At 35.1% G+C, this 14,726-nt stretch overlaps 1 protein-coding gene across 4 annotated transcripts in view; it reads right to left on the bottom strand.

Annotated features, from left to right (window-relative positions):
• Nucleotides 1–755: 755 nt before the first annotated feature.
• Nucleotides 756–14,726, bottom strand: part of ELF2 (E74 like ETS transcription factor 2) — a 39,102-nt gene continuing 25,131 nt past the window's right edge. For all 4 annotated transcript variants that reach the window (XM_026698057.2, XM_087936120.1, XM_026698058.2 and 1 more), the window contains 6 exons: nucleotides 9,795–9,908; nucleotides 8,613–8,786; nucleotides 8,086–8,175; nucleotides 5,195–5,387; nucleotides 4,559–4,900; nucleotides 756–2,471 (listed from right to left, as the gene is read on the bottom strand). In XM_026698057.2, the coding sequence (XP_026553842.1) occupies nucleotides 1,844–2,471; nucleotides 4,559–4,900; nucleotides 5,195–5,387; nucleotides 8,086–8,175; nucleotides 8,613–8,786; nucleotides 9,795–9,908 (1,541 nt within the window). In that variant the 3' untranslated portion in view covers nucleotides 756–1,843. The remainder of the gene's footprint in view (nucleotides 2,472–4,558; nucleotides 4,901–5,194; nucleotides 5,388–8,085; nucleotides 8,176–8,612; nucleotides 8,787–9,794; nucleotides 9,909–14,726) is intronic.

Below are 14,726 nucleotides of genomic sequence, written 5' to 3'. Positions count from 1 at the left end.
TCAGGCAACCCTTCCAAACAAACCATGCTTGTTTGGTCTTTTTCTAATTGCACTGTCATGAACTTAACATTTAACATGCCAATTGAGGCTTGTAAAGTCTGAGGGTTTTTTGCAATTACTCTGAGCATTGCAGGGCCTGACCTTGGGGTGAATTTGCCGAGAATCCACTCCTGGGAAGATTGGCAACATTCTTGAATGTTTTTTACTTCTAAATAAACTTCCTCACTGTAGAATGGTGGACTTTAAGTTGTTTGGAAATGGTCTTATAACCCTTCCCAGATTGATGGGCTGCAGCAATTGCTTCTCTAAGCTCATTGCTTATGTCTTTACTCATTGGCATTGTGTTAAATGTACACCTGGAGTCCTGATTTCTTATGCTTGACACTTGGATGCCTCTTCCCCCTCCTTTTCAAGGAATCCCATTCACCTCCTATGAAGCTGGCTATTACAACTCTTAATTCATTTTGAAACTGTAAGACAGTATAACACAAGTGTAAAGACAACTCCAGTCACCCAATTAGCACTGTTGATGGTTTAAATTATATTATCATACAAGTTCTTTTCACTGTGTTATCACTAGATATTGCTCCTATTTTCAGTAGAACTGAGATAATTAACTTAATTCTTTGGTGTGTTTCCAATTCTGTGCTATTTATGACACTAAGTTTTGAGAACTGAAGTAGAAACTGTGTAGCAGTGTTGATCTGGATAAACACCAGGGGGGCATTAAGGCTTGGAAAAAAAGAGACCACCAATTTAAATTTCATTATCTGTATTTCAGTAAAACCTACTTGAATACACTTTGAAACAAGAGTACAACAAAATAGAATATACTTTAAATGTTGAATATACAAACTATTATAGTTCATTCTGAACACTGGTACTTTCCTCTAACCAACTAAAAATATACAGGCTTTTAATCTACCTGACAAAAGTTCATGCCAAGCGTGACCTTTCAAGTGACCGAGTAAAAGCTGAAATTGAAATGTGTGCAGATGTCCAGGCGAAGTGGGTGATCCAAGCCGCAAGAGGCTGAACCTCTGGCCACTTTGACCCCAATTAAGAAACCAACAGACTTGACTACCATACAAAATATGTTACATGTAATTCTATAACAATACTGTGCTAGGTATAAGATTTTTTTAAAAAAATTGTTTTAATAAAAAATGCTTTACACAAAGAAGCCTTTAGCTTATTTCAACAAAGGTAACTGAAAATCAGTCTAAGGCTTTTGTTTTAAAATCTGCTTAAGCTGCATGGGACAAAAAATTTTTTCTAAGTTCTTCAACTTCTTGAAAGAAGTTCTTTAATTCTTTCCTTGTTCACATTCAAGAATACCTAGTAGCAGAGTTTTTCACATAGCACCAGTTGAACACTGTGAGTACACAGTAGTAATTGCTGGTATGCATATTCAAATGCATCAAATGTGTTCTGTGTAACAATGAGCCTCTTCTAGATAGCCCCTCCATCTACATAAGCCAAGATCCTCACAGAACCAGTTTAGTGTTCCATGACTTAGTGTAACTGGTAATGCAGTGAGCCTCCTAAGTGCTCACCCGCTATTCCCTTCAGCTCCAGGAATTTTCTTTCTTCATCAGCTTAACCCTGATATACAAGAGGCAATTGTGTCAGTGTGTAGATCTAGTTCAGTTCCCACTGAAACATGGGACATTATTTTGCTTCCAGTAAATTTCTAATATATGCATAACTATTAACAATTTTTTTAAAAAACCAGTTCTTTCAACTTCTTGTGTCCAATTCCCTGGCTTCCTATGTATGTCAGTTTGCTTAATTCCACAATGGTCTCTGTAATTAATGTTCACAGTTGCTTTTTTTTTTTTTTTCATTTTTCGCATGTTACTATTCCTTCTGTTTTCACTTGTACAGGTAGGGCAATAGTGGAGGGTGTACTAACGACGACGACGTGAGTGACTGTTTTGGTTCCATCTGCTGGTTTCTCTTCTTGTACTAGTTGCAGGGTCTTGATCTCCCGTTCCTGCTTTAAAGCCACTGCTTCAGATTTGACCTCTGGACTTTTTATAACTGCACTAATTACCCTGGGTGGAGTATGGCTGCTTGCCTGCTGGGAGGGCATTGATAATCTCATCACTGGTGTCCCGTGGGCTAAAGATACTGGAGTAAGTGCTCTCACAGCCAGAGGTGTTCCAACTATGTTAATACTCCCTGTCCCTGGCAAACCAGTTTTTGTTTGCAACTGGCATTGTGCAAGTTGTGTAGCAGGGATGGTGATTATTTTTGTAGGCTGCATTGTGATTTTCTCTCCATTTTCAGCAGATGATGGCATCATTGTAGGGATTGTTTGGATAACTACCTTTGGGGTTGTTGCTGTTGTTGGACTTGTGCTGGTAATCAATGGTGACCCTGCATTTACTGACTGCACTGCAACAGTTGATATTTTCTGTCCCAGAGATGTCATTACAACAGGCACTTGCATAGCCACTCGAACAGTTCTGTTAAATAGATGAAGATAAATACTACATTAAGACCAACATTTGTGACACAGATACATGCTTTAACTAAACTAGACCTTTTTAATCAAAAAGAAACAATTTATTATATTTTACAAATTTGAAGTAAAGGTAATGGTTTCTTCCGCTACCCCAATTCCAAACTGAATTCTTTGAAGTTTCAGAACTTAATTTATCACTCCTTATTGCTACTAAAATAAGTTGATAATTCTAAGTAACAGAACAAAGGAAAGCAAAACACTTTCATTTTAGATTAGCCCAGCAGTTGTTTATCTTAAGTTGACAAATCCTTAGTATTATAAATTTGTAAAAGAAAGAAAGAAAGAAAGAAAGAAAGAAAGAAAGAAAGAAAGAAAGAAAGAAAGAAAGAAAGAAAGAAAGAAAGAAAGAAAGAAAGAAAGAAAGAAAGAAAGTTAAATATTTAGAAGGAAAAAAGATTTACAAACAAGAGATTTACAAACAGACTTTCTTTTCAAAACAACTTTGCCTGAGACCCAGGACTGCACATAGCTCTTCAAAGCTATAGGTTATGGGCCCAGACTCCTCCAAAAATTGCTTCAAATAATCCTCGACGTATACCAATCCATGTAACGATTGTTCAAAATTACAATAGCCTTGGAAAAAATGCTTCATGGCTTGTAAAGCACTTCCAACTGTTGCTATTTTTTTACGACTCCTTTGCCATGCAATCACAGGATTGTGAACTGGGCACTTGGCAACCTGTTTGCACTTAATGGCCAGTTACCAAATACCCAACAATAATCTGATCACTTTTTACAATCTTCCCTGCTGGCTTTCCCAGAAAGTCAACACTTTCCGTCTTGACTTTAGCAGGGAGAAAAAATTTTGGCGCATGAATAAAGAATGTAGCCTGCATTAGGCCTTCCAGAGCTCTGATGCACCATGCGCTCTTTACCCTATTGCTACTTCTCCACTATAACACTGAAAATCCTCACTGCAGAACAGAGACAAAGGGTCACTTCAGGAAGGTGAATGGGTGTAAAAGTATACACACATGTAGGGGAGAGAAAAGGCAGAAAGTGGGAGAAGAGTGCATGCATGGGGGGTGAGAGAGGGAACGGATGAGTTTGGGAATAAGCAACAATAACCAAAGAAAGGGGAAGAAGAGGGTGGGGAGGAGGAAGGCTAACTGGAGGGCAAAGAGAAAAAGGACAGGAAAGGGAAGGGGAAGGGAGTATCACTCTTTGTCACTCTCGGGCTTTCTTCAGCTCTGCCTTCCCTTTCCTGCCATCCAGGGCAAAGGCATACATGCCTTTTTTGTTTTGGGGCGGGGGGTTGTTGGTACTTCACAACAGCAGCAACTGAATTCAACTGTAGCAACAGTGTCAACTGTTTCTCTGCTGGGAAATGGGGATTCCTTCCAAACTCATTCTAGCAAATTCCTGTCACTCCTCAACAGCTTTCATGTGTGGAGGTTTAACATGCTTGCATTTCAGAAGGGAGGCTTTTCAGCACCAGAGCAAAGAGACAGCGGTAAGGTAAGGAGGCTCAGCACAGGAAGCATGCTGTGAGTTGGCAGGGAAGATTTTCAGCCCTTGAGCAGATAGAGACTCAAACATGGCCTGCATCAGGCCTCCCATGAGCTCTGCCAATCCAAAGCACCCAGCACATCTTGCCTGAGACTCCACTTAACAGCCTATGAGATTGCTTAACAACCTTAGCCAGGAATGCTGGAATTGCACTTGTTGGGTGAAGGGGTCATGTGATGTCTCACAATCAAGGTTCTGGTCCCAATTGTGGTTGCTAAGCTGATGACTACCTGTATAGTATCAATACCACAAAAGCAAAACAATAAAAATATCCCTGGAAAAAAGTATGTAGCATATTTGGGTTTTTTTTAATTACACAAATGACTAATTTAATTTTTGCCCCAATTTAGCATAACCTATGGCCCTTGACCTAGAGCAGTGTTTCTCAACCATAACTTTCAATGCATGGACTTCAACTGACTGGGGAATTCCGAGAGTTGAAGTCCACTTATTTTAAAGTTGCTGAGGTTGGGGAACACAGACCTAGACTACTCCGTATGTAAATCATATAGCACTCACCTGGGAGCAGTTGTTGCTGAAACGGTAGTTGTGGTGGGTGAACAAGATGACATTTCATGCCCAGGTGAGGAGATACTCACTCTGGCAACAGGTTTCTCTGATCTTGTGCAGGTCAACTGAGAAGTGCTTTTTCCTGTGCGAGCAGAACTCGCTGTTTTTATGAGGTTTTCTGCAGATAGTGATACACGTTCCAATGATTTCTCATCAGTAGACATGGATAAATCTTCATTGCCGCACTCACTTTTGTCATCAATAACAACAATATTTTTGGGCATTTCCTTGAATTGATACACTAGCCTTTGTCCTTCAACTTTTGCTAGAATTCCTCTTTGATAATAGTATCTGAAAGAAATACAGATGTGTAGAACATTAATTTAAATAAACTATTTCCATTCAGTTTCTAACCTTTAAGTTACTTTGTTCATGAAAGTGGTATCTCAATTTTTTGTACCTAAAGTACTTAATTTTAGAAGGCAAATGAAGTAAATAATATTTTCCTTAGGACTGTAAAAGTTGGCATGTTAGTTTAAGAGCATTAAAAAGGTTATAGAGAAAGCATGATACCTGCATTGCTTTAAAAAAAAACAATTTCAATATTTTTATCTCTTTTTTTCTTCATTTTTTTTTGTTCTTTACCTCAAGGCTCTTCCCATTGTCTCATAGTTCATATCAGGCTTGTTCTTGTGTTTTCCCCACAACTTGGAAACTGCTTTTGAGTCCACAAGTTTAAAAATGCCTTTTTCTCGCTGAGTCCATTTGATATATCGAGGGCAGGTATTTTTATCTTGAAGTAAATCCAGAAGGAATTCCCACAAATAGGTAGTATTTCCTATTTGCAAAAAATATATATTTCAGGAAATCAAAGAGCTAATTACCTCCAAACAAACAAAATTATGCAATTAATTAAGCTAGCATATTAGAATAACATTTAACTGCTATGTTACATAGTATTTTTATGAAAGCTAAGCATATATTAAATATATTTTCAAAATGGGCAGAAATCAATTTTTTTGAAGGAGATAGTTAAAACTACAGTGGATATTTTTGCCATATAGTAGTTATTTACTTATTTAAAATGATATGGCAAAAATATCCACTGAAAGCTTTCTAGAGTAGGAATTCACGGTGTAATTGTTAGTATTTGTCGAATCATCTTGCAAATGCATTTGTACTTTCCTAAATGAACATCCTGTATTTTTTACTTTTGGAATGAAAGAATTATTAACGTCATTTAAAAATACTTTTATACATAAATAATCAAATAAACATGCTGATAACAAAAAATGTTGAAATTTGATGTTATTTAAAAGATCTTATCTCCTTGCCAAAATAGCAAACTAGTTAGCATCAATTTTATTAAAAGCTTTATCAGGAATATGAATCAAAAGAATACATTGTTTAAAAATGTATTTCCCAAGAGCATCTAATATTAATAACTTCCAGATTAAGTAGTTAAATTTTCTTCAAAGCAACATATAATCTAGTATTCTTATATCAGCCAAAAAAAGGAAAAGAAAACAAGCGCTCCTATTCATTTTTAGCAAGATTTTAAGCAGCAAACCAAAAATGAAGGTCATTCACAGGTATTTTTTTTAACAGGCTTCCATTCTGAATATATATGGCTATATTAAGAAATAGCCAAATATGTATATCTTAATACTACTTTGAATTTCAGGGTAGGGGCAGCAATGATATAGGTTTTTCTCTAAAGAACTAATGTATATTAGACAACATAAAGGTCTAAGAATATAATGCGATACATGTAATGTAAAATGTAATATATGATATACAAAATGTAATATAACACCACATATCTATATAAAGACGCCTTAGAAAAATATCAGAATTTGCAAATTCTAACCAGGGGAAATTAGAATAAACTTTTGTTTGTTTTCCCATCTATTTAATTGAATGTATCACCTCAACCATCAAAAAACAAATATTACAATCTTAAATAACTTTATTAGAGACAGATACATGATGATATGAAGTAAATACCAATGAGCAACTGAATAAGGTTAATACACAGGCATGCAACCTGTAAACAGTACGCAACAACAAAAAGCCAATCCGTAGATTCCCATAGGTGCTCAAAATGATCTCACCAGTAATCTCTCTGCAACTATTAAGCAAAAGTGAGGACTTATTACAGACAGACTGGTGAATCCATGAATAGATGCCTATCATTTTTGTGTCAAAATGCAAAACAAGTCTGCTTTCTGTTGTTGTTTTTAACTTCTCATTCTGGTTTTATAGTTCTCATATTTCTTGGAGGCCTCCCACTGAAACACTAAATAGATCCAGTCCTACTTAGCTTTAAACAAGATTGCCTGGATGCTGTGACTCTCCGGGAGATACAAGTAACAGCAGTACCCTCCACTCAACTGTCCTTGAAGGCCAATACAGGAACATTCCCTACCTGGAGAGATAATGCCCTTGTGACTCTGGAAACACAGAAACAACAGAGCATGTGCTTCTCTATATTACAATGCCTGTATTACAGAGACATACTAGCTTTGTCTCACCATTACTGCATAAATACATACCCAGGTGCACATGACAATTTTAAACCTCCCTGCTGCTTTCAGATACTAATCCTGCTGCAGCATACAATGCTGTCAAGTTCTGCGCAGCAGCGCTGAAAATCTATCAGACCTGTGTCATAAAACAATCTTAATGAATACCTAGTTCATCATACCAGAGTGCTCTACACTGTGATAGATTAGTCTGCCACATATTTACACCAATCTATTGCTCCTATCTTCATTTAGATTTCTTTCAGAATTTGATTTTTAAATGTACCATTTTATATTTTTTACTTTTTAATAATAATTATTATGTAGACTCTGATATATTTTCTATGCTTTTTAATTGATTATACCCCACCTTCATATACTGGTCTTTGACTGTAACAAAGATTTGGCAGAACTAATAGCAATAAGGAAATAATTTTATCAACTATATGAAAATCAGAAAACAAGGGGAAAAGAGCTTTAACACCTGTAATTTGCAATCTCATTCTCAACTTAGCCTTTCCATTTCGGAGATCTTGAAACAACCTAATTCTGCTGGAATGAAAAGGGTCCTAGAGGAAACTTTGTGGAGAACTAGTGAGATGTGGTAGTTACAATTTTGGACTCTAGTTCAAATCCACCTTCAACCATCAAAGGCCCCTAAGTGACTTTGAGCAAGTCATTTTCTCTCAGCGTAACCTAAAAGTCAGACACTAATCAACAGTAATAAATACTCTTTTAATATGCTAAGTGCTACTGTAAATCTTCAGCAGAAGTATCTATTTTCAACTGGGAAAAAAATCACATTACCCAAGCCATGTAGACAGAAATATACCGGAAATCAAACTCTAGCAGTACCTTAGTTGTTGTTGTTGTTGTTGTTTGGGGGGGGGCTTGAAAACTCTGAAAGACTAGCTCCAATTGACCCTTATTGTTAGGCACTAATGCTATGGGGAATATTATATTTACTACATATCTCACAATATTTAAAATAAAACATAATTAGCATATTACCTTTGCCCTCTCTTGGCTTCTTTTTTATACCCAAGTCTGGAGATGAATTGGAAATGGTTGATGGCACTTGAGATTTTGGCTTACGGCCAGCTGTAGAGAACAATTTATTAGCGTGAAACAATCATAGAAATAGTATTTCTCACCTTTAGTTCTCTCAGAGTTTAACAAAAATAAATCGTCAAGGTTGATCTGATGTGGTTTTAGAAATACTGGTGCAGAAGATTAATATTTCCTACTTACAATCTAGAACACTACTCCATCAGAGTAGGAAAACAATAAAGTGCAAGTACAACCATAATTATCATCAGCCTTATCTTGAAAGTATTTATTTTAATTAAGCATTTACAATTGTTTACTGACAACTCAATCTTTAACATGTTCCAACCAAATATTAACCAGTGGAACAACTACTAAAATAAAAATATCAGTCTGAATAGCCTTTCTAAGAAAATGATCATATAGATAATATGCCGGTCTCACAGAAATGTTCTGTACTTTTAGTCATCATACAAACATACACAAAGTACCTTTCTTTTTTTTAATGGGCTCATGGATTTCTGGAGAAGTTTGTGAAGGAGATGCATCCATTGGTTCAGATTCTTCAGTCGATACTTCCACAACAGTTTCTGTAATTACGTCTGGTCTCATTGCAGCATGGATGAACTCTGGAGTTGACACACAAGGCGGAACAAAAACTTCCACTAAAGAAAGCAAATAAATCAATAAGGTAAATATTTTTTAAATTCAGATTTTTCAACTTACAAATAAATCTATTTCAAATTTTAGAACCATTTCCAAAAGGTGCAAAATAAAAAATAAAGTTTTCTCATCATTCATTTGCATTCAGTTACTAGAATACCCACAAATACTGTGGTGCTGCCTGTATTATATGACACACTCTGGGCTAATCTGCATTTTTAAAAATTAAATTAAATAGTAATTGTTTTCAGTACTGGAAAGTTTGTGCACTAAATTACAGTCTGGAAATAACTGTGTTCTGTGTGACATTAATTCATTCATAAATTGAGAAAACCAGGATTTATTGAAATGAATCAAACTGTTCACTAAATATTCATTTTAGCTAATCCTTCGATGTTAATAGTCTAGTTTGTTCCTCATTAGCATATCACTTACTCCCATTTTATAAACTGTGTCACTATCACTAGATACAAACCACAAATTGCATGTAAAGGTAATAATTAAATTTGCAATGAATGTTGCTAAATTTAACCTGATGACACAAACAGAAAGAAAATTAAAACCAAGACACAAGAAGACTATGTTTTCTGTTGGCTTCAGTTAAGAAAACCTGACATGGGTTTATTAACTGATGTACAGATCAATCTAAAGAGATACTTATGACATGGAATTTTCTGGAAACAGAAAATGTGCAGCAATGTTACAAACAGCTTTATAATTCATACAGTAATTATGAATTACACCAACATTATTTTCATGCAGTAATGCAATATTGCACCAGGTAACACTACATATTGCATGCAGTACATAACTTGTAGACCAGTTTTAGGAACAAAATTATTTATGCCCTATGAGCAGAAAGATATAATTAAATACTAACTGATTAATATTCCTCCCTCTCACCTAAATTAAGATAACTTGAAGGTCTTAAAACATTTAGACTGAATATTACTCAGGGGATACTTATCTGGTAAAAAATATAAGATATTTAACTGATGTGATTCATATACCTGGACTTCTAGCATCTCTTAAGCAGGTTGGAGATTCCATATGAAGCAAGGCTTCTGCTGCTTCAATTGTCTTATCTGAACAGTGCACATTGCTGCCATGAACAGATGCTTCCACTGTAAAAAATAAACAAAATATTTATTTGACAGATATTGTGAGCCAGAAGTTCATACGCCATATGTTATTTATACACATGATTTTAAACAAATATATATTAGACATATATTCTCATTTTTTGAGATGAGAGTGTATTCCTTTCTTTTACAAACCTCAAAATCTAAAATCCAGTGGTTAAGTTATCATACTAAGCCAAAACCAAACCAAGCACATGATAGCTTAGAGAAATAGAAACCTACTTTACTTACTTTACTTTAGTACTTTAGTACTACTTTACTTAGTTCAAGAAAATTAGGACAAAAATGTACATTCTGCATAAAGTTCATCATTCAAGAACAGCCTACTTCATTCGGTCTCCTCCAGAATACACTAGCAAATTACCATATTTTTTGCACTATAAGATGCACTCCCCCCCCCCAAAAAAAAATTGGGTGGAAATGCCTGTGCGTCTTATGGAGTGAATATTGCCTATAGCCGCCACCTATCGGCAGTTAGATTGGCCTCCCGGAATACCGCCAATCAGCTGTTCCAGGCAGCAGGGATTGCCGTCATCGCCCATTGCTGCCACTACCGTTCGGCGGTAGCACAAAGGAGGCACCAACACCGTTTTTGGCTGGCCAGCCCGCTGATTGGCAGGGCTACGGGAGGCTGAGATCCAGTTGTCACTCAGCTGACCGGTGGTGGGCGTAACAGAGCAGAATCCTGATGAGCCACGTGCTGGAGCGAGGAGAAAGAGGCAGATTTTTTTTGTTTTCTTGTTTTCCTCCCCCAAAGCTAGATGCATCTTATGGTCTGGAGCATCTTATAGTGCAAAAATATGGGTAGTTAACATATTAGAATAGCATATGAAAAGACTGGACCATTCCTGGTCAAATTGTATGCTTTAAAGAATCCCAAAAAAGGAAAGGCTGACATAACTTATGCATGTTACAAACATATACCTTAACTGGGGTGTCTAGGCTTTTGCAGTCAACTATTATGTCCAACATTCAAACCACAAGAATACATATTTATAGAAGTAGTCCACAAAGATGTGACAGTAGTGTTTGTGGAGTACTAAATCATAAGATTAGTGATGTCATTTTTTAAAAAAAAAACGATGATTCAATCAATCCCCTAAGAGGCACACATATTTGCATTTAAAAGGTAATCTATAAATATTTTTTGAATTCTAATTGCCTATTTACATTATTATGTTTAATCATTATTTCAAAAGAACCAAATTAAGAACATCCCTGATCCTTATCTTCTTTACTGTTCACACTCCTAAGCAAATGAATCAAACAAAGATTAAACTAAGCGCCTAATATCAAGTACATCAATTGTAATAATCTGATTAAAATTTAGATTATGAGAAGTAACCCATTCCGTATTAAAGCTTTTTCTATATTAATTCACTAACCAGTTTAATATCTCTTTATAAAAATATGAGGTCTAATCTAATTTCAAGGGCATAAAAAGCACAGATGTTGACTTAAACTTATCTGCACAAATGTAGAAATGGCTATAATCAATGCATTTTTTCTTTTATTGGGGGGAGGAGTCTACCATCCTCTTTCATCTTCTATTTCCCCACATACACACTAGATTTATTCAACCGAGTCTTTTTATTCTACACCATTTCTTAAATTCCAAATCCAAACTGGAATTTTCTTCATTTAAATGTAAAGTTGTCCCCTAACTTTCATTTGGAAACTTGTAACATGGCAACTTCTGGAGAAATCAATGCAGAGCCTACAACTGCAGTGAAAGGAGGAATCAGTGAATGGATTGGCTCATTGGAATTACTCTCTAGATCAAGGAGAGAATAGGGATCAACTACCAGCTTGCTCCATACAAAATGTCCCTGCAAAAAGAAGATAAAATAAATATTTCCAGCAGGTTTGATAGCTCTGGGAGTTGACCATCTTGCCTAAGGCATAGTTCAGTACCTCTTAACTACTTTAGGAAGGTGCTTATTATTTCCTTGTGAAGAACCTTCTGAAGGGCAAGTGAAAGACACGTTTCATTAGAAAAGGAGCCTCTCCTACCTTGGAAGAAAGAAGTTCTATGTAAGTTTAGGGATTAAAAGGGAGGGGGGAATTAACTTTTGGAAACAGCAAAAGGGAGCCAGAATGTTGATTTTGAAAAGTTAAAGGGATAGATTGGTTTGAAAGAGTATTTCTTGTGAGGTGTTCACATTTTTATAAAAGAATATATGAAGATTTTGAAATTAATTATCAGAAATAGTTGCCTGGAAAAGTTTTGTTGACTGGAAAATGAACAATTGGTAAGAGATGACTTGAAAGTTGAGTACAAGGAACCAGAAAGAACTAACAATTACAATCAAAGAAACAGCAGGCCATTAATACAATAAATCAAGGCTGTCAAACTCCTGACCCGATACATCATGCACTGGCCATGCCCATGCCTGGTTTAGCAAGGGGGGGGGGGTGAGTCCTAATACATCATGTGACACGGCCATGATGACGTGAGTTTGACACGCCTGCAATAGATCAATACTGTTTGACTAGAAGAATTCATGGTTGTTTGAAGTCAGAAATTACAAGATTGTGTGGTACTATAACAGAGGATATAGAAGAACAACACATCTTACTGGATAAACTGGTGCCCATTTGAACGTGGATATTATTATTTTTTTAAATGCCAATTACAAAAGTGATATGGAAAATATCAGAATATAAGAGTGACACAGAAAAAGATGTCACAATGTATTTACAAATAAAAGCACCTTATGTCTTAATAATTAAAGGGGACCTACAAACAATAAATCAGAAAAGTGATCTGAAAACCTTCTGTTGGATTTACAAAAAGAGACATATTAAACTAATGAAGTTGTTCCTGAAAGGAGACAAAGTAAGAAATCAGCTTGTGAAACTTATTTGATGGGTTTAAAGATTAAGAAAAATTAAACAAAAAGAATTTAAAGTGGACTTGTTTGATCAGAGGTAATATATTGTGATTTCTGATAGGTATTAATGGAATTCATTTTTAATAAGCACTATATGACAAGATTTTAAAAATTTTATAAATAGAAGATATGTTTTTTGTTTCTTAGAGAAAAGTGATAAATTGGAATACAAAATGGACTTAAAAGATTAAGGTTAAAATGTAGCATGTTACAATTTCTGGTAGATCTTAGTAGACTTTTGCCATTTATAATTGAATGATGAGTTTTTATTACAGATAGTTCTTGACCTATGACTACAATTGAGCCCAAAATTTATGTTGCTAAGTGAAACATTTGTTATGTTAATTTTGTCCAGTTTTTCTTCCCACAGTTAAGCAAATCATTGCAATTGTTAGTACCACGGTTCTTAAATGAATCTAGATTTTGCTTGTCAGAAGTTTGCAAAAGGTGATCACATGACCCCAGGACATAGGAACTGTCATAAATATGAACCAGTTTCCAAGCACCTGAATTTTGATCGTGTGACCATGGGGATGCTGCAATGGTTGTAAGTGTGAAAAACGGTCATGTCACATTTTTTTAGTGCTCTTGTAACTTTGAACAGTCACTAAATGCATTGTTGTAAGTCAAGGACTACCTACATATTATTAATAAAAGATAAGATAGGATAAGATATTTATTGAAATATTACAGGTGTTAAGTTACTGAAATTGTATATTCTTATCTGGAGAGAAGGGAAAGTTATCTTTTAAAAATCTTTGTTTCTTACACTTTATTTTCTTTTTCAATCTTTTTGTATTTTTTTTTTTACTTTATATATTCACTTAGTTTGTGTTAGTCTTGTATCTATATATACTTAAAATTATTTCAAGAAAAATGTGTAACTTGTACCTTTCAATTATTACTTTAAAACCAATTTTTCACTAAAGCAAGACCTTTTTTCCACTAAATTAACATTTGACTCAGTATATTGTTTGCAGTATAATATTTTGTTTGCTTACTTAAAAAGGGAAAATAGTTAATGGATAATGTTTAAGGTCCTGTATCACTAAAAACACCTTACAGATATTGTGATATTGACCAACCAATACATAAAAAGCACACATAGAAAATTTTGGTCTTCTATCAGTGGAAACTGTTAAAATCAGCAGCAAATAGTACCACCTGCTGCATATTATCTATACACACGAAGGTGTACACAAGCACATTCACATTCTCTTTCTCTCTCCACTTGCTCTTTCCATTTATGGAAATCTATTCAAAGCTAAATCCTTCCAGCTGAGCTGTCAGCATCTAAAGATATCTTTAGAATAAGCTGGATCACTTATCAGCAGTGCTAGGGAAACTAATGAAGAGTCAACTGGTGCTTCGGTGTTAGAACTGTTAACTATTTTGTTAACTTCGAACTTCGTTGTTAGAACTGTTAACTATTCTGTTAACTTCAAAATTCGAAATGGAATATTAAACAAGAAAAAAATATTTTACTCATCGTCTTTTCAGATCCAAATCATGTAAGAAAGCTGCCTCAGAAAGAATCACGGAAGAATATTTCAATAAACAATCCCAGTTTTTCTAAAACAGCTTATGTTATCAGTCATTATCATTACCAAAGAGCAAGATTTCAAAACCAGCTTCCCATCCATAACAGCAAAGATGAAGGCAAATAACCATTATGAAAAATGGAAAAGGACAGACCTATATACATGCAAAGCTGCCATTCTTTTCAAATATTTAGAATAAGATGGTTTTCAGCATGCATTATTATTATTACTATGATTATTACCTCAGATACTATTTCAAGAGGTTTCTTGCTAAGTAGCAGCTAGAAATAATTCAATAATCATACAATACACATGCTCCTGTTAAAATTAAGCTTTGTGATTTTCAGTGGAGTTTTCTGTTACTT

The sequence above is a fragment of the Pseudonaja textilis genome, chromosome 6 (assembly GCF_049901715.1).
Source record: "Pseudonaja textilis isolate UNSWEBS1 chromosome 6, rPseTex1.2, whole genome shotgun sequence".
Taxonomy (NCBI): Eukaryota; Metazoa; Chordata; class Lepidosauria; order Squamata; family Elapidae; genus Pseudonaja; species Pseudonaja textilis.
The sequence above is the reverse complement of the archived record's forward strand: the minus strand, read 5'-3'. Positions and strand labels throughout refer to the sequence as shown.